Source organism: Falco cherrug, chromosome 3 (genome assembly GCF_023634085.1).
Source record: "Falco cherrug isolate bFalChe1 chromosome 3, bFalChe1.pri, whole genome shotgun sequence".
Classification (NCBI taxonomy): domain Eukaryota; kingdom Metazoa; phylum Chordata; class Aves; order Falconiformes; family Falconidae; genus Falco; species Falco cherrug.
The window spans coordinates 58,844,113-58,866,035 of record NC_073699.1 but is presented as its reverse complement, the minus strand read 5'-3'; the positions used below and the strand labels follow the sequence as shown (position 1 = coordinate 58,866,035).

The 21,923-nt window shown below is 37.4% G+C and overlaps 1 protein-coding gene across 3 annotated transcripts; it reads right to left on the bottom strand.

Moving 5' to 3' along the window:
• Positions 1-4,974: 4,974 nt before the first annotated feature.
• On the bottom strand, positions 4,975-21,911 carry NDC80 (NDC80 kinetochore complex component). Of its 3 annotated transcripts, none has more exons than XM_014279355.3 (17): positions 21,824-21,911; positions 20,523-20,628; positions 19,979-20,065; positions 19,089-19,212; positions 18,794-18,966; positions 16,274-16,376; positions 15,344-15,433; positions 14,509-14,602; positions 13,272-13,378; positions 12,282-12,426; positions 11,805-12,010; positions 10,478-10,627; positions 10,116-10,205; positions 9,833-9,925; positions 8,214-8,344; positions 7,589-7,691; positions 4,975-7,244 (listed from the first exon to the last, which is right to left on the bottom strand). In XM_014279355.3, the coding sequence occupies exons 2-17, from the start codon at positions 20,621-20,623 to the stop codon at positions 7,122-7,124; spliced, it is 1,920 nt and encodes a 639-aa protein (XP_014134830.1). In that variant the 5' UTR covers positions 20,624-20,628; positions 21,824-21,911; the 3' UTR covers positions 4,975-7,121. The 3 variants fall into 3 exon arrangements, with proteins under 3 accessions (XP_014134830.1, XP_005438466.1, XP_027659992.1); XM_005438409.4 differs by lacking the exon at positions 21,824-21,911 and adding an exon at positions 21,750-21,815; XM_027804191.2 differs by lacking the exon at positions 21,824-21,911 and adding an exon at positions 21,068-21,115.
• Positions 21,912-21,923: the final 12 nt, after the last annotated feature.

The window sequence follows — 21,923 nt, the reverse complement described above, 5'->3', positions numbered from 1 at the left end:
CCTTTGGCTGTAAGACCCCTTCTAAAACTGATGGTGGGACGGTATGGCATCGTGGGAATTGTAGGTACCTCTGGATAAACATCACTAACCCGTCCAATCCAGCTTGGTTTATTGGCAAAACTTGGGGAGTAATGCTTTGGACATCAGGTACTGATAGGGGCACCCTTATTAAAATCATAAAAGAACCCCCACGGTACACCCCTCAACCTCAGCCCCTAGGCCCCAACGTAGTAATCTCAGGGCTTCTACCCCCACAGACCTGCACCCCTGACACAACTCGCGAAGCGACTGACCCTTATCCCCTTTGGTCTATGATGCAGATGATGTACTTGACCTTGAATGAATCTAATCCAAACCTCACTAACCCCTGTTGGCTCTGCTATGACATCAAATCCCCATTTTATGAAGGTATTGCTTGGAATGGCACCTATAATTTATCTACGGAGGATGACCCCGGTTCATCTAAGTGGGAGAAGTCTAGTATCGGCCTCATGATGTCAGCGGTCAGGGGGGAGGGAACCTGTCTGGGCCAGGTGAAAAGGAGCTGGGTCTCGTTGTGTGCTTATAACATCTCTCAACAGTCCTTTAGTGGAAACGTCAAATGGATTATTCCCGGAGAAGGAGGGTGGTGGATTTGTTCCAGGAAGGGCCTCGTACCGTGTGTATCACTTGAACTTTTTAATAACATCACTGATTTTTGTATCCAAGTCTTAGTTATGCCAAGGATTCTGTATCATCCCTCGGAGGACATATATGCACACTGGGAAAAACAACCATCACCTGTCCGGGTCAAGAGGGAGCCGATAACAGCCATAACGGTAGCAACCCTCATGGCACTTGGAATCACCAGAACAGCGACTGGCATCACCTCCCTAGTTCAACAATGGAACGGCTGGAGCTCCTTGCGTGCAGCAGTTGATGAGGATTTAGAAAGACTTGAACGATCTATCTCAGCCCTAGAGAAATCCCTATCCTTGTTATTGGAGGTGGTCGTACAGAATAGGCGGGGCCTAGACCTTCTTTTCTTACAACAAGGAGGCTTCTGTGCAGCCCTGCAGGAAGAGTGCTTTTATGCGGACCACACACGCATAGCTAGAGATTCACTAGCAAAATTGCGTGAAGGTTTGCTACAGCGCAAACGAGAACGTGAGGCGCAGCAAGCAGGGTATGAATCCTGGTTTAACCAATCACCCTGGCTAACCACTTTATTACCTAGTCTTGCTGGTCCTCTTATTCTGATGTTGCTTTTAACTTTTGGACCTTGCATTTTTAATAGACTAGTAGCATTTATTAAGTCTCGCTTAGACACAGTAGAGGCACAGTATGTTTTGCTGGCTCACATGACTGACCATCATCACCAATGCACTTAATGTTGTATCTTTGCTAGCATGGAAGGGGGGAATTGTAGTAGCATAGGGATGTGGTGATGCTGAAGATCATGTGTTGTGACAGAAACGTAGGAACTAAGTAGAAAACCACCCACGAAGGGGCTGGCTCTGCTACTTGTATATAAGTGCCTGCGCCTTTCAATAAACTGCCATTTAGCCTTCCTCTCCATGAGAGTCTGAGAGCTGATGGTCCCTCAGGTGCGGCACTGAGGTTTGGACATGTCATAAGCTGCACCAGTGAGAAAGTTTGGGTTTTGCTGGTTGCTGGAAGAGAGCCTGAGCAATGCTGAATTGCCATTCTCTGGTTTCTTGTTTATTCCTGTACAATTTTATATCTTTCAAGGTGGTAGTTTTCCTCTTAAAAACCTACACTTGCCTGAACAGTGCAACCTCTCACTGTAGTTCTCCTTGTCTCGTGTGACTCTACTCTGCAGCTTTCCCTATGGCTTCCTTACAGCTGAGGGCCAAATCCCTGGGAGGGGGAAAAGGACAGTAAGTCACTATACATTATTAGTCAAGTGAAGCCCATTACTTTGGTGCCCTCTCTGCACTTCAAATGTCACGTAATGCCCCTTGCTGAACTCGTGACTCCAGACGCTCTTTTCCAGGCAGAATAGCAAAGCACTTTCATCTGGGTGCACAGTCACCTGTGTGTGCTAGCGCTGTGTTCTCAGAAGGGCCATGTGTTTCCTACTAATACAAAGGCATTCACTATTCTAAATAAATATGAATTCATTCATATGAATTGTATGAAGAGTGAAACAAAATTCCATACATCTTGCTTCTTCCAAAATATTTCTACACATTCCATCACCACCTGTCTTTCCATCTGCTTTGGACTCTTGCCAAACTGGTAAATATTTCAATGAAGGTGAAACTGGAATGACAGGCAATTTCATTTGCCTTTTAAATCTTAGCCCTGTGCAAAGGGTTCTTAAGACTGAAGTGCTGATCAGGTAAGACACTGCCAATTACAACTGATCTCATGCATGAGGTGCTAGGGAAAACACTATACAGACCACACATCACAAAGACTCCTTGTTATCATGAAGCTGTTGATGAGGACTTTTGGAATGGAGGGACAAGACAGTCGATGATCCTGTAGACAGACATGTGATCCGATCTGCTTCAGGCAAATACTGGAACTGGGAGACCCTTATGAACTGGAGTTCACAAGAGGTCCACTCTCTGGAGGCGAGTAGGGCACAACAGACCTCGCACCTGTAATGTTTTATATAGTACCCTACGGCCAGACTAGTACTAAGGACAGTCTCAAGTATGAATAAATCATCTAAAGCATTTTCTTTGCTTGGCATTTATTACTGTTTCCTGACCTGTGGTAAGTAACAGTTGCCTTTTATTCCTCTTGTAATTTTTTAATCTGGAAATCTGAAAAAAAACCAGCAAAACTGCACACAGATACTCTTTTGCCAGATCTTGCTGTTGTACTGATGCGAACTGACATCTTGAAAAATCCTGTAAACAAGTTCTACAGAAAAAGCCTGCAAAATTAAGAATTTTCTCATGCTGACTGAGCAGCCTCTGCCAACCTCCTGATACAGGACTGAAGATGTCAGCGCACTTCCCTGAGATATGACATTGACTAAGGCATCAACAGTCCCTCATCCAGTGAGAACACAGGGGCTCCTTTTTAAGGAGTGGATACAATCAAAAACATTCAACAAGCACCTAAAATATAAAACTCCAATGAAGATACAATAGTCCTATATGGAATATTGCAATATGGAGATCTTTGCAAGGTAAACGGCCTCAACAATACATTATTTCATCATGCCAGGACCTTTTCACAGCCAAAAATCTGGAGAGCAAATGTTGAAAAAACACGGGTCGATTCCCTATTCTATACTAGTGCCAAAAGAGGAAGGTTAACTGACTTGAAAGGAGACATTAAGGTTTCCAAGTTATTAGGAAGTGACAGTGCTCCCCAGAGAAGAGTGGAAAGAATATATCTAGTCTTTTCAGGTTCTTTGCAGTGTTCAAAATACTTACATACCAAATAATCTGTGGAGCAGAGATAGGCAAGTAGTAGTCAGTACCCTTGTTCACAAAATCTGTTGCTTCACCTAGAGTCACTTGGCGTGAAAGACCATGGACTTCCTTTTTACTGTAAAGCATTGCTGCAGGGAGTTTCCCTTCTTACTGAAAAGGGAATGTCCTCAGCTGTTGGCCTTTTCTATTGTAGTCTTTCCAGAAAGAAGAAAAAAATATATATATGGTTTTTCGATTCTACCACAAAAGGTGGAGCAGGGATGAGAACTCACCTTAAAAGTCAAAGTACACAATATTAGAACTATTACAGAACCAACAAAGATCAACAAATTGTTATCCAGCTTGGAACTACAGACTTGCATAGGACATGCGGTACTGTACCTTGGCAAAACCAGCAAGAAGGGTCCTAGTAGCCTCATACACGAGCTGAATGGTCAGTGCAAAGTTAAAAAAAAAGCCTTACCAGGCTGACATGATGCACTCAAGGAGTACTCCAAAAACAACTACCCAGTTCATGACAGTAATATGAGTTTCTGACAAGAGAATTTGAAAAATAACACACTCTAGGGAAGAGAACAAAGCTATACACAGAGTTCTATCATGCTTCTACAGCATCAAGTATTATTTTTTTAGAAGCAGGTAAAAAAAAATAATCAGATAGAGTGGTCATGTGGAGTAGTACCCTTTAATGCTTAAGCTAGCAAATGGTTGCTTGGGAAGATTAACGCCAAAGGCAAAATGCGCATAAATCAGTTATCAAAGTAGCCTGGACCTTGGTTTCTTAGAGTTTTTAAAAAGCCACCTATTTTGAAAAAGTTTAAAACTATTTTTATTCCTTTCAGTTTATAGGAAATAGATGTTTCTATGTTTACATCTATTTTTCCTTTATACTATGCACATTTAACAGCAAGGATAGTAAGGGAATTAGTATTTGCTGCTAAGATAATTACCTAGTTCCTCCAGGAAAAAATCACATTAATTGTAGTTTTTATGTCATGTTTCTATACTTGCAGCAATAATCTATCTTTCAGAGAAACAGGTTTAAGAAATTTTATTGAGTATAAAAATGACATAAATATGAGGCACATTAACTAAACTGTACAAAAGATGCTCTAGCAGGAAATAAGGGAACTGTATCCATATAAAAGCCAAAAAATTTACAAACTACTCTTACTACTGAAATGTGTAGGTGCCAATGGTACATTCTCATTAAGATTTTACAGTCTGGTAAAAAGAAACAAACCCAAAATCAATAGCAGTAATTATTGTTCTAGTGCCTATTGTCTAAATTTAAAAGCCATATTCCAGAATACAAATAAAAAATGGCTACCTGACTTCTGGTATCATACAAGAGGAGGTATATTCAAGAAGCATTGAAAAATTCCCTCAATTTTAAAATGTCAAGATGCACTACCTAGATTAACATCAGTCAATTTTTTACTATGTTATATTACAACATAAAAATCCCCATTGTATTTTATAGGACCTAGGTCAAGGCCCAAGCTGGTTCTAAAGTCAATTCAGTTTAACTGACACACAGACCAATAGTTCAGCCCAATAACAAAAACACATTGCCAACATTACAAATGTGAACTTTTCATTACTCAGACTACTTCAATTTCAAAATATCACATTTGCCAGTACATGAAGGAAGGTCTTTGTGAACCTTGATTCTTTAACCCATTCCCACTGGGTTAGTATTGGTCCTTGGAAATTAAATTTATTTTGCTTTCATTTACTCAAGTCAACTGACTACTCCACATGGCAAAGAACCTGCAGATACTAATAAACACAAGAACAGCTAGTTACAGAAGCAGAAACAAACAGGTATCAGGCAGCCAAGAGAGCATAACCCATAAATAAGCACATATTTAAAAATAAAGTGATTATTTTGTATGGTTCACAGTTTTGCTTTATTAGAATATTGCTTTAGATAACAAAAATATTAGAAAGATCACAAAAAAGCTTCTAAAGAGAAGGAACACATTTGATAATGACTAGGCTGTAACAGAAAAAAATGTAAGAGTTTGTATAAAAGAGGACAACAGAAGAAAGCAGAAGTACTATCCACCTGTTAGAAAACTTTCATAGCTGTCATATTAAACTTCTGGAGTACAACACAAAAGAACAGAAAGTTAGAAGCTATGATAATAATGGCTTTAATTAAGTATCTGAAATAAAATACTCATACCAGAGCCAGAAGGTTCACACACTACGTTAAGAACAACTGAGTTTTATATATGCTCTGCAAAAATAGCCTAGAATTAAAGACAATCCAGTTTTTATTTGCAGCCTCTGTTCAGATGGTTCAACTTAAGTTTGTTGTAGGGATCTGCGTTTCATTCCAATTCTATAGTTATACGCAATATTAAGGACAACTTCATTTAGCTATCAGCTACTAAGAACTTTTGAACAGACTGCAAAGTTGTTTTTATCATTGTATATTTGAATCAGTGATACTCATCACTGAACTCTTTAAAAACACTCACATACTTCAATACTTTTATTAGGAAATACCTCATAAACTAAACTATCCAAGACTTAAGTGTCTTTTTTTTTTTTTAAAGACAAGGTATATACAGAGTAGATAAGAAGGTACTACTTCCACATAGCACTGAACAAGGGAGTACAAGTTCAAGAGATAGTGTATGGGGAGCTTCATTGCAAATACTTTGAAAAAAAATATATACCTAATTTTACTGCTACTTTCCTGAAGGAGAAAAAAAATAAAATCAAATAGAGTCTGTTCAACTGGTCTAACAAGAATGCAGACTCATTGTAGACCATTTTGATGTAGATTTGGCTAATGTTGGATACAAGTGATTAGCTTAATTCCCAGAATTTATATGTTGTTCTACTTAGAGCTATCTCTGATATACATATTTAACAAGTACAGTGAGTTTCATCTGGGCCTGTGAGCAGTTAAGTTAGAGGCAGGACTTTGCTTTCAAACTGTATAACTACTGCTAGACTACTGTATAACTGCTGCTCATCTTTTCAGATAGGTTTTTGTTAAAAAAATTCTTAACTCATGTAAGAGCGGTCTCTGGGCAGTTTCATAGATTCATGGAACAAGCAGAAGACTGAGACGTTTATATTTGGTGTTGCTACTAAAAGAAAGGCTTGGGGAAGGATGTGCACTGTCATGCATGTGCACTAAATAGGTACATATATTACGAAATACACAAACTGTACTCCAGAAAGGAAAGTGTAACTTCTTCAGCAAATCTTACCTGTTTACAGAAGTGTTTAGCAATCTTAATGTTTACAAAACCCACTGGTTATTTTTAAGTAGCAGTATTTCAGGTTGTCAGTACCCTCTGCATTTGTGCTGTCACTTGCAGTTCTGTTTTTAAGTCCACTGTCTTGTTTTTTTTTAACAGGTTAACTGTAGTCTTGTCTTACTAATATTCCTAGAAGAGCACAAATTATTTGATTATAAAGAAAAAATGAGATTCAGCTTTTCCCACAGTTGTCTTGTCACAAATGTAATTATATGTAATGTATTGCAAGGAGGAAGTGTAAGCAAAGCCTTTTTTAGAAAAATGCAAATATATAGTTTAATTCTTAAATGTATTTGTGTCAAAACAAAAGGAAGTTTATAAACATTTCCTTACACTTAAAATCAGTTTCACTGCTAAATGCAGGAAGTACCCATCTTTTTAGAAGGCACTATACCAGAGCTTCAGAAATGCAAAATTTTCATTTTCACCCTTTTGGTAATCACAGACTTTCAGCCTTCTTTGTATAACTGTCTAGAATTCTGGTCAAGGTTGACAATAGATCTTCAGACATGAATTCTTCATAGTCTCTGTCAATTTTTGCATTCTGTTCATCCAGATATTTCTAGAAAAGAGTTACCAAAAGTTCATTAGAACTATCATGGTCTCTACTGTACTGGTTCTGTTAAAGCATTTTAAGCAGTCATTGCACATGTTAAGTGATTTCAGTTAAACACTTCTCCAAAAGATGTCTACCAGAAGCAGATTAAATCTGACAGGATGTTACTGCTGAAATTTAACAATCAGTTCTGATTATTTATACCAAAGGTTTTGTCCCACAGACTCAGTGCAGCAGCACTAAATAACTGATACTTTATTGGAAGGAATAAGTTCTAATTTCCATGTGTTTAACTGCAGTTGCAAATACGTCTAGAAAGATTTCATTCTGAATATCAAATTTTAGCTTACCTCTATAGATACTACATGAGTAGCAATCACTTCTAAAAGACGATTCAAATTATCACCAGCTTTTCTGCTCTCTTCTGTTGTTGTTTGCATAACAACTTGGTATCTAAAAAGTAAAGACATTCAGAAAGTCATGTCTGTAATTATAAAATTCCTGACATCTAAAACAATCACTTCACCAAGTCTGATATATCATGTTTAACATAATATTTTCATTAGTATTAAGCTGAACCAAGTTAGATTTGTATATTAATACTCAGCTTAGAAGAAAAAGGAGCATATGGTGCTAACTGGTAAGAAACAAAGTACCTTAGAGTCCAAATAGAGTCAGTATAGTCTTTCCAGAGTTTAGAGTGTAAAATGTAGCTGTCACATACGTTTGGAAACAAACTAATTTCCTTATTACAACCACATATATGAAAAAATTATGTGGAAAACTATTCTGATGCAGCAGATGTATTCTAGCAAAATATAAAGTGTCAAAGAGAAACATCTTTCAATTGCGAATTTGTATAACTAATATACTCAGATACATACCTGCTCACCAAAGAATTTTATGTTAGAATTCAAGAAAATGCTTTTGTCCTTAAAACACAAAAAACCTAAAACTTGAAGTTATGGGCCTTACTGTCGTTGAAGATCATGTAATTCATTTGTGGCTTCACTGAGACCTTCATTGACACCACTCTCAAGTAATTGTTTATGCTTCTCTAACAATTCCTGTTCATTTGCACATTTTTGCTCTTCCTCTTCTGCCTCCTGTAAACATCAGAGGAAACAAATAAAAATAAATTGCATAAGTCAGGAATAATTAGGATTTTTTTCTCCTTTATATTACCTTATTACATCCTAATACTTGAATTCAGAATTCACACAAGTAACTCCAAACTCAGAACTAAAAAACCCCCAAGGACACCCCCTCAGACCTAATATTTCAGTCATTTTCTGTATCTTCCACCCAAAACTAGCCTAATCTTCCCTTCAATTCTCTAACCATATTTCAAGGTCTGTGTTACAGCTATTTTCCCTCCAAAATTCATCTCAAAGTGTTATTTACATATTTTAAATAGCTTAGAAATGGAACATCAAGAACAACTGTTTCTAGCTTTAAAAAATACAATCACATTTGAGTAAGAAAATTGTTTTTCCTTTTTGTGTCTGAAAGATAAGGACAAAATGTAAGTAAACATCTCTCAGAGGAGAATGACACTGTTAACACTACACTTAACACAATTAAATGCACAAAACCAAACTAAATTCCACCATCAAATAAAAAAGAAATTCTGGCAAAGTACTGAAACATCGTAATTTAAAAATAATTTTAATACTGAAGTCTTATGGATAGCATTTTAACGATCATGTCTTCTTATAATCATCCAGTTGCAACTGGATATTCTATGAGCTCATCTTAAGAGAAAAGCCTATGCAACAGCCCAGATCAAAAGCTAAATTTCAGGTGTTTTTGAAAGCAATAAACGAAATGAATTGCTTTCAGCCACCTAAGCAGGTATTAGCAATGAAGTAACCCTTCATGGTTATATATAACCATTCATGGTTATAGCAAAGGAGTTTGGATTTGAAAGAGCAGATCTATTAAATACAAGCTTAGTTCAAAAAGCATTTTTCTCCTGGGCACCACAGCCCCACCAAAACCATGGTGTTAGAGAAGCCGGGAGGTACTGAAGCAGCCACTTAGTTGTTAACTGAGAGAGCCGTATTTTGTTGTTAAACTAGAAGTGAAGAAAAAGACAGGGTCAGCTCCTGCACTGGGGAAAAAACCCAAAGAAAACAACAGTTTTATAGCTTTAAAACATTTAATGTGCTTTTAGTTAAATAATGTTTTCCTTAGTTTTTAATGTGATTAAACATTAAACTGTAAGTGTATTTATTATATATGAACTGAACAAACAGGGCAAATTCTGTTAATTTAAGACCTCCTTCAAGCCCATGCTTTGAGACATCCCGAGGTAAGGAGATGATTGCCACTGCTTTTATTACTGGATATAGTAGCTTATGATTTACAGGATTTGCCAAGGTATGATGCCAGATTGTCTTAAGAGAAACTGAAGACTGACTCACTTAAGGTAGCACTCATATTTCTGAAAAGAATGAGAATCCTGCAAGAGAAATGAAAGGAAGCAAGGGCAGAGGTCCAAAAAAATGAGAATACAAACCAAAAATTTATGTATATATACAAAGATCAATATAATTAAGAATTAATTGTCATCAAACTGAAAGAAGTTCTACCTTAAGCTTCTGATGGTAAAGATCATCCAGTTTTTCAGCTTCCTCTTTCAGCATTTTCACGCTGCTTTTCTTGTCCGCTACCATTACATTCACCTAGAATGAAAACATGTCCAAGAAAATACAATTCAAAAAGAATTCAAACGTAAATCCGTACTGTCACAAACAACACCTGGTAGCCCAGAAATGTTTAAACTGGGCCAAGCTGGGATAGCATTCACTTTCTTCATAGCAGCCATTGGTCACATTGTGGTATCTTAGTCCTAATCTTCCTTTACTAACACACCTGTTCCAAGGTTTCTTCCAAAGACATTTTCCGTTGAGTAGCTTTCCCAATTTCTTCCTCAGTCTGGTTTAGGATCTCCGTAAGGGAAGTCTGTAATACACATACAAGAAAATCTGGCTAATGCAGTTTGTTAGTTTGAACTAAGATGTACCCCAGTACGCCTTTTCCCTCTCCCATTTTTATTTAGGCTGCTGTACCTTCCAATACTGAATTTCCTTCCTATACTATAATGTAGTTATGATAATGAATCAAGCTTTTCAATGAAGTTTCATGGGAAGGTTGAGAGACCTTTCCAACATTTCTAAGGAAACACATTTTTTTAATGAGTGGTAACAGAAACATTCAGTGTTAAATCTGCTTACCTTGATCTGAGTGCATTTGACTAGGCAATTTGGTCCTGCCTCCGGATTAAACTGAATCTCAAAGTCATGGCCTTTGGAATTCTCTGCACTTACTGGAATTAATTTCAGCTTCCGAGCCAGTTTATGATACTCTGCTAGCTGCATTTCGATCTGTTCAGAGAAAAGGGCAAAAATCATAGAGGAACTAAAGTGAAAAGCTTTGCCAAAAGTATTCATATAGTACTTTAAACAGGTTTGAGTTACATGATTCCATGTCATGCCACAGTATGCAACAGCTGTATGTATTGACAGTCCAGCAGTTTGCATTGTTGGATTAAGTGTTGTTTATGATTCTTTCAGAGTTTGCTCTGCAAGGTTTCTCAGTGTGAATGGGTGAGACTGAATGGTTTCACCTGTGGTTTTCCCTACTCATCTGCCATATTTTTTCCTGCCTTAACTTTTTGAGGATTAGTTGATAGGGAAAGAAAAACATGCTTGGAAAGAATACAAATAATTTAAATGATCAGTCATCATGTTGATATGCATTCTCTCATTAGTTTTGACAGGAAATGCCACATAGCCACACATCCTAATACAAACTAACTTGAACATACCTCTAAACAAAGTTTATTAAATGCTCTATTTTCTAATTAATGAGTGTCAGTTATATGCAAACACAAAAAATATAAGTATTTTTTCAAGTTTTTTTGTGCTTCAAACTTGCACAGTATAAGGAATTTAATATTAAGTGCTTGGTAAAGGGTAAACCTATCAAATGCAAAACATATTTGAAACCTCTTTAGTTTTCCATCTAGCAAAGCAGAAGCTTTTAAATCCCACTACTTACAGGACCACATCTTTTAATTCTGTTTGAGGGAATAGAATTTGACCTTAAAATCTGTTAGAACTACATAAGGACCAAGCTGGCCCCAAATGCATGCAGAGATACTGATTCAAAGCACTAGTGTTGCATTGCTTCCTTGCTATGAAATTTTAACACAGGTAATTTCAGGCTAATGTTATCAAAGTAATTTCAAAGCTAATGTTATCAAAGCTCTTGATGCTCTAACAGTGAGAGCTGATAGTGGTGCTGTCAGCTGTCCCCCTTATGATGCAGAAAAAAACCCGAACACATTTATATTATGATTATATCAGAAAAGGGGCAACTTCCCCCATTTTTTCAGAGACTGTAAACAGAAGACATGCTTGTCACTTTAGCCTGCTAAGACATATCTATACTGTTGTTAAATTATTTAGGAAAGAAGTTAACAATAATCCAAATGCCAGGTTTAAGCTTGCATCATGAAAACTGATAGCCATCTCTCGGTGTTGTAGGGTTTTCACATACCGTCTCTTTATTTCTGGCATATTTTAGCTCTTCATTCCACAGCTGATGTTCTTCTTCTTCCACTTCCTTAGTCAGCTTGTTAATGGTTTGCTGTAATTCATTTCTCTCATGATTTATTCTCTCTATGTCCGCAACAGAGTACTTTTGGTTATCGAAGACGTGCTGGAGCCGGGCATTCTCCTGCTTCATTGCTTCCACTTCCATTTCTAAGTTCACAAAACATTTATATAACATATATAGCTAAACTTAATATCTCTGTACTTTTAGAAGTAAATGATGTGTGGTTCATTACTCTGGTGTACAAACAGCTATCAACCAAAAAAAAATAAAATCTCTTCACTAGCAATCCATTTTGGAAAGTTTACTTGCAGCACGATAATACACTAAGTATGTCACTCTGTCCTGAATCGGAGAATTACAATTATTTTAAACCTATTTCTAGTTTCACTATGCCATTTGCGACTGAGGCCTTCTTACCTGCTCTCTCAACTTCTTCATTAACACCTTCCATTTTTTGATCAAGGTTGGCTATAAGAGATGCCAGATTAGCCAAATAAGCCTGGTATTTCTGGACATCTCCTTGAAGAGATGATTTCAGCTTTCGTAATGATACTCTACGATCCTAGTAAATGGTGGAAAGAACAACCACTATTATATTAATCTAAAATAATGATCTTACCTTCCAGACAAAACAATAAGGTAATTTATTAACTTCAATAATATAAATATAAAATTAAAGAACATTATTAAATGTTTATCTCTGTGAGAGCTAAATCAAGTTAAGCATCTTTAAAATAACAAAAAAGGCTAAAGGATGGTTTGTACTTTAATTCTTGCATTTCAGCATTAAGTCTTTGATTTACATTAGGTATTGCATTAAGAAGGTTCTTACTACAGGTAATTAATAACTTCAGTATAGTAATACACAAAAAGTAGTTAAAACTAAGGGCAAGGAAAGCTGGGAATACAAGCAGCACATTTTGCACAGTAGGCAGGAGTCTCAATTTGTCAGCTGCACAGCCACTAAACCATTTTTAAACTTATGATATATTAAAAGCAGAATCCATCTTCTACAAAAATTTTTTTTCTAAAATACATTGTTACCACTGAACTCCATGCTTTCATGCCCTATGAAGTTCTCATACCACCTTTGGAAAGATAATGTTGAAGTTCAGAGAAAAAAAAAAGTGTTTCAAGTATTTTATTAATATTTCTGTCAATGCAAGATCTCACTACCTGAAAATACCTTCATGATATCAGTGCTTAAGACTCCACAGTAAAAGCCTTGTACTGTAACAGTACAGAGTCTGCAATAACCCGGCTTAATTAAAATATCATAGAGCACTGGAAATAATTTTCCATTTGTTGTAATGTATCATCAGTATGTTCATGTAATAATGACAATTATGGTCAAGAATAGAAAATTCAACTCGCCATATAAACAAAGCATAGACACAATTTACTAACCGGCTCGCTTTCCTTTTCTTTTTCTAGTCTTGCAATTTCTTCATGAAGTCTTTTGTTGTCAGCTACTAAACCTTCTATCTGGAATTCATCTATATGAAATAAATCCTCTGGGGGAGGGGGAATATAAAAAAAAAGGGTGTGTGTTTACAAATTAATCTCATTGAATATCATCACCTAATCTGAATATCTGCGCTTTAGCTTCACCATAGTAAATACCCATTATCTGGACAATTATTTTAAACTAAAAAAACAACACCCCTCCACCCCCCCCACCCCCCCACCCCCCAACAAACCCATAAAACACTCACTTTCATTACAAAGAAAAACAAGCAAAAAAAAATAGTTTTTTCAGTCCTTGTATCATAAAAGAGCTCAAAATCACTCCTGCAAGGTCAGTTTCTAAACTGTCATACAGTCCACACTACAGGGTAGTGATTGTTAGGTAAGTGTCATCTGTTCCAGCTTCACAAGGTAGTCTGATTTATGTACTCCTTTCTCATCCACATACTTCCATGCCTCTTGAGACATCTTTTCCCTCACTTCCCTCAGTTTTTGCCAAACATTAGTAGGAAAAAGTAATCACGCCAGTCTCTAGTAACAGTCATAGTTATGTTTCATCTCCAGCTGATGGCTCCAGCTTGCAACAGAAGTCTCCTTAGTCTGGCTTTTTACAGAAGGGCACAAAAAGCAAGAACTACTTTTCCTCCTTGTTCTCATATTCTGTTTGTATTTCTGTGGGTGATGGAAATGAATGACTCAAAGATTTGTAATTTTCCACCTGCCTGAAGACAAACACAGGTGCATGCCAAACCCTATGTGGGAACCTTCACAACAGAGTTTGGAACTCTTGCAGACTGTTTTCAGACCTTGTAGAAGCTGAACTTTCTTACTCATCAGATGTGCATTCTCTGGTAATACTTTTCTTTTTCTAATGGCTAACTTTGTCAGACACAGACAAGAGTCACCTGCATAGATGGAATTTCTGTCTGAAAAACTCTGTACTGCTTTTCTATCAAAGCACCACTTAAAACAATAAGGTTGCACAGGTACAGCTCATAGAGCTTGACCCATCTGTCTACTAGTAATAATGCATAAAAAATAAAGTCAAAGTAACAGAGATACTTGAGAATTTCAGGTTTCTTACCTTAGATCACTTTCACTTGTAAACTGAGCAAAACTGATGCTAGGAGAAAAGAAACCAGTAACACAAATACTTTATTAAAACAGGAAAACTTACTTAATTTTGACTGCACTTCTGCATCAAATTCTTCAAAAGTATCATTCCCTTTCATGAAGTGCTCATAGCACTTCACAGAGTAGTCCATGAAAAGCTGAAAACAATTTTAAAAGTATCAGTGTAAAAGCACACATTTACCTTAAAACCATTTTTACTTGTTAACTGTCAGGTTTGTAACCTTAGTTCAAAATTCTGATTTAGTTTGATTTTTGCAATTATCCGATTAAATATTCTGGCACATCATACAACTCATTCCAAACATCTGTTGTGGGTTAAATCTGAATAGTACTAATAATCTATGATAAATTAGAAAAAAAGAAATCCGCTGGATTTTTAAGTACCTGAATTACATTGCCACCCTGTTTTGTGGGTTGGAAATTAAACGTAATGACCAATTTTCAAATGATAAACTGAGTAGATATTGGCAGGAGCCACCACGTTTATAATTAAGTCAGTCTTTACACTTTACTGCTATTAACCTTAGAAGACTCAAATGCTAAAGAGAAATATACCTGATACCCTACCAAATCAATAAACAAACAGCATAATGACTCTTTCTCCACAAAGAACAGAAACAGTAGCAGCTCAGAGAATAAGGCATTTCAGTTTAATACCCAGTCTTCACCAATGGACTGGCCATGATGCCTACGCAGGAAACAATTTGATCAGGCTTTTTATGTAATGCTACTGTACTTCCTAGAGAGCTCTGTGAATATACAACTGAACAGAACATACAAATACACTTAAAATTGTGTTGTATATTTAAATTCTTTTGTTACAGCATACAGCAATATTCAGTTGAACAAGTCTGATGATAGTTTACTTTCTATGGTACCTTATTATGTATAATTCCATCGTCCGTCTCACCTCCCCAGTTCTGGCCATCATCAAATGATGGTGAATTTTCCTTCATGGCAACATACAACTGAAAGGAACAGGTGTACATACAAAGAACAAGTGTGAAGATCTCCATTAGTTTTCATATTAGTTTAATGCTAATGATAAACAGCAGAGCAACATGGGATTAGGATTTCAGCAAGCATTGTGCAATGGTGCTGCTTCAGAATGTGACCAATCACCATCAGGGTAATAAGCTTGTGTTAAATTGACTAAAAGCACAGATGAAGAGGCATTAACTGGACATTCAACACTGCCAAACTGCCTTGCTGAGCCCAATGTGTCTCTTCAGTATAAAGGATGGGATTTTCATGTGTGCCCTATTCAGCAGTGGTGAACTTCTGTCACAGATTCCAAACTTTGCTCAGACCTGAGCTGGCAGCAACAAAGAGTTACCACTATTAAAAAAAAACACCAACCAAACAAAAAAAACCCAAACACAACCCTCCCCACTCTGTACAATTACAGGACTCTTGAATGATTGCTATTGAAAATTCCATCCTTAGACTTCAAATTTATGAGAAAATAGTAGATGTCACAAGAAGATCTGCACTGAAAAAAATACATGATTACACCCTTTAACATTTCATATTTTTATGTGTGTATAAGTCATCATTTCCCCCCCCTTTCTCATACACAAATTTATCCAGTGCACGGTTTTTTAAAAAAATTACCATAATGTAATATTAAAAACTCAGTTTAAAAGTTGCTAAAAGTAAGGCTAAGGGCTAGCTACCAGATGGCAGGTAAGAACACACACCTTTCTTCACATAAACATCAAAGATTTTTAAGCATTTGTGATATGTATTGAAACTAACATTCCAGCCTGAAAAGTGGAAATGCATGGCTTAAAGAAGACAAATGCTACCTTGACACAATCGATTAACCAAACCAAAGCTGTCACAATCTGAGGCCACGTGTGTGGTGCTCCCACTGTGTACATGGAGCTTTTTGACAAAGGAAAGGGGTACCTACAAGGGCAAAGAAAACACATTTTTAATAGCTGTGGCAAACAGTGATGAAAAACCAGCATGTTTTTACACACAGATCAAGGCATAGAAGGAAGAACAAACTCAATTGTACTTTATCCTGTACATCAAAGGAGATCAGCTGAGTTCTTATAGCACTATTGTATTGAATTATCATGGGTTTCTCATTTTGTGATTCATAGAATATCTCAAGTTGCAAGGGACCATAAGGATCATCATGTCCAACTCCCAGCCCCTCACAGGACTACCTAAAACTAAACCATATGACTAAGAGCATAATCCAGATGCTCCCTGAACTCTGACAGGCTTGGTGCCATGGCTACTTCCCTGGCAAGCCTGCTCCAGTGACCAACCACCTGCTTGGTGAAAAGCCTTTCCCTAATGTCCAAACTGAACTTCCCCTGACACAGCTTTATTCCATTTCCTCATATCCTACCACTGGTCATCAGCAAGAGATCAGCACCTCCCCCTCCACTGCCCTCCTTGAGGAAGTTGTACACTTCGATAAGGTCATCCCCTAGCCTTCTCTTCTCCAGGCTAAACAAACCAAGTGACATCAGCCACTCCTCATTATTCCTGCCCTCAAGACCTTTCACTATCTTCGTCACCCTCTGGACACATTCTAATAGTTTGATGTCCTCCTTATATTGAGATGCCCAAAACTGGACACAGTACTTGAGATGAGGCCACACCAGAGCAGCACAGAGTGGAACAATCACCTCCCTCAACCAGCTAGCTATTGAAGAAATGATTAAAAGAAAGGTACTGGTTTTTTTGCATATCCAAAGATGAGGAACAATGAAGGTCTCATGCAAAAAAAAGCACAAACTATCCCTTCATATGCTCCTTAGCCCCGTCCTATTCAGCTTAGTATGTTGCCTTGGTTTTGGTAGCAGCCAGATCGGTCTTTCTCTTTCTGAAGCTACTATAGGGGGAGAGATGAGCACTGCAGTACTAAGGAAAAGAAGTGGGTGCCCTGCTACCATGAGGTGATGCATGGTAAGGGGAAGACCTCAAAGGCAAAGCAAATACAAAAGAGGGAGTAGTAGTCCAACGGATCATTTTTAGACATCCAAACTGGGTGTGCGAGCCTGAAGGATTTCTTAACACATGAAAACAAACTGATACATAGGGGTTTTGTTCTTAGAGGGCAAGAATCTTGCTTATTGGGTCAAATGCACTTTGAAAACAGAAAAGCAGCTGATAATCAGCTTAATGTCATGCAATTACAGAAAATAATTTCAGAACAGCTGCATATCAAAGTATTAACACTACCTATAAATATTGAACACACAAAGGCTATAAAAGTCTATACTGCTATTTAAAGATGTTCTCTCAAAATCTTTTACAGATCAAGGAAGACGTAAGTGCAGATTTTATTCCATCTTTAGACTGACAGCTGCCCAAAGTTAATTTAAGTACATAGGACAAGAAGCTACCAATAAACTAATAGTTCTAAATAAGTACTCATGAGCCATTTGGCCTAAGAATTTTTTAAAATTAATGATTTGGATACATTTTCTAGCTCTCAAAAGACAATTTAAAGAGAGTTCTCAAAATAAGTCTTTTTATCCAGGGTTACATTATTGGTACAGCAGAGTAAAGTCTCTTGAGAGCAAATTCCTTTTCAACATTTTGGCTAGGTGGCTAGGTCAGCAGCTTCAAATGTCATAGATTAAAATACAATTTTATTAAGTTCTGAGAAGTCAACAAAACAGATTTATACCTACATATAAGGAGCCCTAGCACTTTGACACTATCATGGGCTCAAATCTACAGAAGCAACACACTTTCCTTTAATGAGATTGAAAATCACTGTTATCAACAGGCAAAGGATTTTCTTTCTTGGGAAGTGTAGGTGCATTAATGATTTCAAACACTTACTGAACACGAGAAAAGTAAAGCAAGCAGCTAGTTTGTGTTTTTTGCACCTTAGTGGTAATTTTTGTTATTTCCACCCCTGCTTTGAAAGCAGAAAGAAAGAAATCACAGGAAAAATGATTTTTAACTAAATGAACTGGATCCATCATCCTGAAATTGGTTTTTAGTTCTTGGATTTTAACAGATTGAATCAGAACAGTCTGTCAAAAAAAATATGTGTCTGTCTTTCAAAGTTTAACAGAAATAAAGATAATCAATTAGATTTTACATTACAAAGCAAGCTTCCAACAGCCCATGGTTCTGGAAGTTCAAATATAAAGTGTATAGTAGAGTCTGAGAATCAGAGAGTGAACTTAACAGCTAAACAAAAGTGAAACAATAATCACAACATCGTAACTTCAGAGTCTTATCTGAATAAAGAAGCCTATTCGTTCTCCTCAGGTATCATGCAGAATTCTTAGCTTTTAAATTCCTAACTGTACCCATTTAGCACAACAGTCTAACAATAATGATCTTACCCAAGCTCTTTAAAAACTCTAGGAATTTCCTCTTCAAATTTTGAGTTAGGCAGTTCATAAGAAGGGCAAAGAAATCCATAGATAAAAGTGAAGATTTTTAAGAAGTCCTTAACTGATGGAGACTGTAGTGATTTCATCGAAATATTATGGACGTAACCATTCTCAGCAAGAAACTAAGGAAAAGAAACATGGCATATTAGTCACTAAAAACACAACGTTGAAATAATGGAAAAAAATATTTCAATTAGTATCTTTATGCCTTACAACATACGTTTAGAATATGTTAATAAGTTACCTCACAAAGCTGCTTGATACACTGTTGGATGAATGCCTTGTCATGAAGTGGCCTGGGGTCCTTGATCTTTTCTGTACCAAACACACCATACTGACTGTTGCGTGAACCTCCAGCCCCACTAGTTCTAAGAACAAAAAATAAATACAGTTTTTATAACAATATGTATAAAGAAAAACTCTCAATGTTTAAGTGACTACAATTGCTATTTTTATGTTTCTTTTGCGTTTGTCATGCAAAGAGATGCCTGAAGGCTTCTTTTTATTTAGGATGATAGGAAAACCAACATCAACCTGGAAACCATGATGCACACATACAGAGGGATTTTACTGCAACCTAGATAGCATTTTCTTGAGTTTATTGAAAGAAATGGAGTTTTACAGAGCAGAATAATGCCCCAAAGATGAAGAAACATAATGATATAGGTGACTGAAAATAAGGACTAAAATATTTAAGGAATATTTAAAAGGAATAGATTGCTGCAACAGCCGGGTCCTAGGAAAGAAGATAACCTGCAAGACATCAGAACACAGAGAGTCATGAACTCAGCTGAAAGACTGCAGAATTTTGGAAGGTTTGCATCTCAGTGAGAAGAGGAAACTAAGGCAGAATGTACTGGAGATATTGTTCTTCCTTAAACAGGCAAATGTATTGAGGAGCATTTAAGGTCTGCAGTGCATATCATTCCCAAGACGAAGAACAGCTCTCAAAGCAATTCCTACTCCACAGCATTATTGTTGAGTAATCAGAGTGGCGAAAGGCAGACCTGAAGGTCTACTGGCCTCAAAACCATCACTCCCTATAATGAAACTCTGTCAAGAGAGAAAAATTAAAAATTATGCAGGACTGTTATTGTTTTAATTTACAGTACAGAGATCTAAAGTTACCAATACCTCTTCCCAAAAAAGCTGACTTTTCTTTCTGAAGTTCCAGATGTAGGTTTGCTCATGCTCAGCTTCCCAAACGTACCTCTGTCCTTCCTGAGGGATAGGGAGAATGATTCAAGTGACTATTTCTATAATTTCATCTTTTGGTCATGTAAGAAAACTATAAGCACAAGCACGTAAGCCTTATAGCCAGATCTTCAGCATAGCAGTGTCTTAGAAAAGTCAACTGATTTTAATGTATTTGCCCATTATCAAAACTATTTCTGCAAGAAGCTAAGTATACACTTCATACACACATACACTCACTCACCTCCTAAGAAATACGTAAAAAACCAAAGCGTTAGAATTTGGAATGTGTCACAGGTATACAAACAGATTAAGGAAGTTATTTGGCAGAACCGAAGCACTTGTGCAAATATCCTTTAGCGCAAATTTTCTTCTCGCTTTTCCCATTTTTTTCCAGCTGCTACTCATACACTCAAACACACTACAGTCTCTTCAGAATTAGATTTACATACTTATTCTTAGCAAGATGATCAGCAGCACTTACATCTGAGGTGTTTGAAGGCCCATCTTGTTGCTGTCCTGCACTCTCAGTGCCATCATAGATTGACGACCGCTGCTTCCGGCAATAATTGAGCTTCGTCTCATTGTGACTAAACCATAAATCACAATCTGTCAGTATTGGAAAATCCAGGATCCAAGGGTATTTGTTTTTTTTTAAACAATACAATGACTTTTTAAAGGGTCAGAATAGGCAATAGGGCTGTACTTTGGACCAACCAGTGTGACAGACAGTATCCAGAAATATTGGATAGCGAAAAAAAGTGAATAGAAAAAAAAAGTTGTATGTCAGACTCCAGAACTATGTAGCAACAGCTACAGCCTTTCAAATTAACAGTTTTATTGATGAAATTGCCAGTGCTTGTTGCAAACTTAATGTTTTGCCTTTATTTATACCTGGTCATTTCTAACCTACAGGTTCCAAAAGCAAAACAGCTTGACAAGTTTTTCAGCCCAGTCAGCTACAAGGAAGGTCACACCAAAATGACGACTGTTTCTAACACTTCAGCCACCCGCCTGGTCCTTACTCACTAATTCTGAGCCTGCTTGTTGACTTTGCAAATGATGTGTCACAGTACCATAGCACAATAACTGGAATAACACAATAATAATCACCTATTCTGAGATGCTATAGCTTCAAACTATACACACAAAATATAAATCAGTCTGGAAGTACTGAACTGTTACCACAGTGGTATCAAGTAGGATTTTGAAGCAAATACAATCAACTCTGCAAAAAATTCCAGCTTTTGCCCTCTACAGAAGATCTATTTTATTTGTGGGGTGGGCTCAAGTAACTAGATTATAGCTAACCAAAAAACCTTTAGTACAAATGTTACCAAAACACATTATCAATATGAATTGCGTTTCAAGACCACGCTTCTAGTTCCACTTCTTGCAAACCACGACAGAAGTTTAGTTCTGGCCCAACTCACTAGGCAGTTTATCCAAGACCTCATTTTCCCTGGGGAAGATGCCACGTTCTTCCATTACTTTACCAGGAATCCACCGCAGAGGGAATTCTTGTTATAAATATGCCAAAATTTTAGTTTAAAAGCAGAGTTTGCTAGAGTCAACGCGCCAGCAGAAAAAGAGAAAAAGGTAGGAGCGCGGCAGACCTGGGCACAACTACATCCCCCCGCATTCAAAGCGCGTTTGAACAGTCAGTTTTCAGCCCAGCGCCCCTCACAGCTCCGGCTCTGCCCCGACCCACCTCACAGCCGCCCGACCCCTCGGCGGGAACGCCCCGCGCCACGGAGAGCACCATCCCAACAGCCCACCCCTCACCGTTAACGGCGCCGCCACCTTCCTCTCAATTTCAAATCCGCCCGCCGACTACGTCACGCAGCGCGACCGTCACAGCGGAGCGACGAAGGAGCAGGATGAG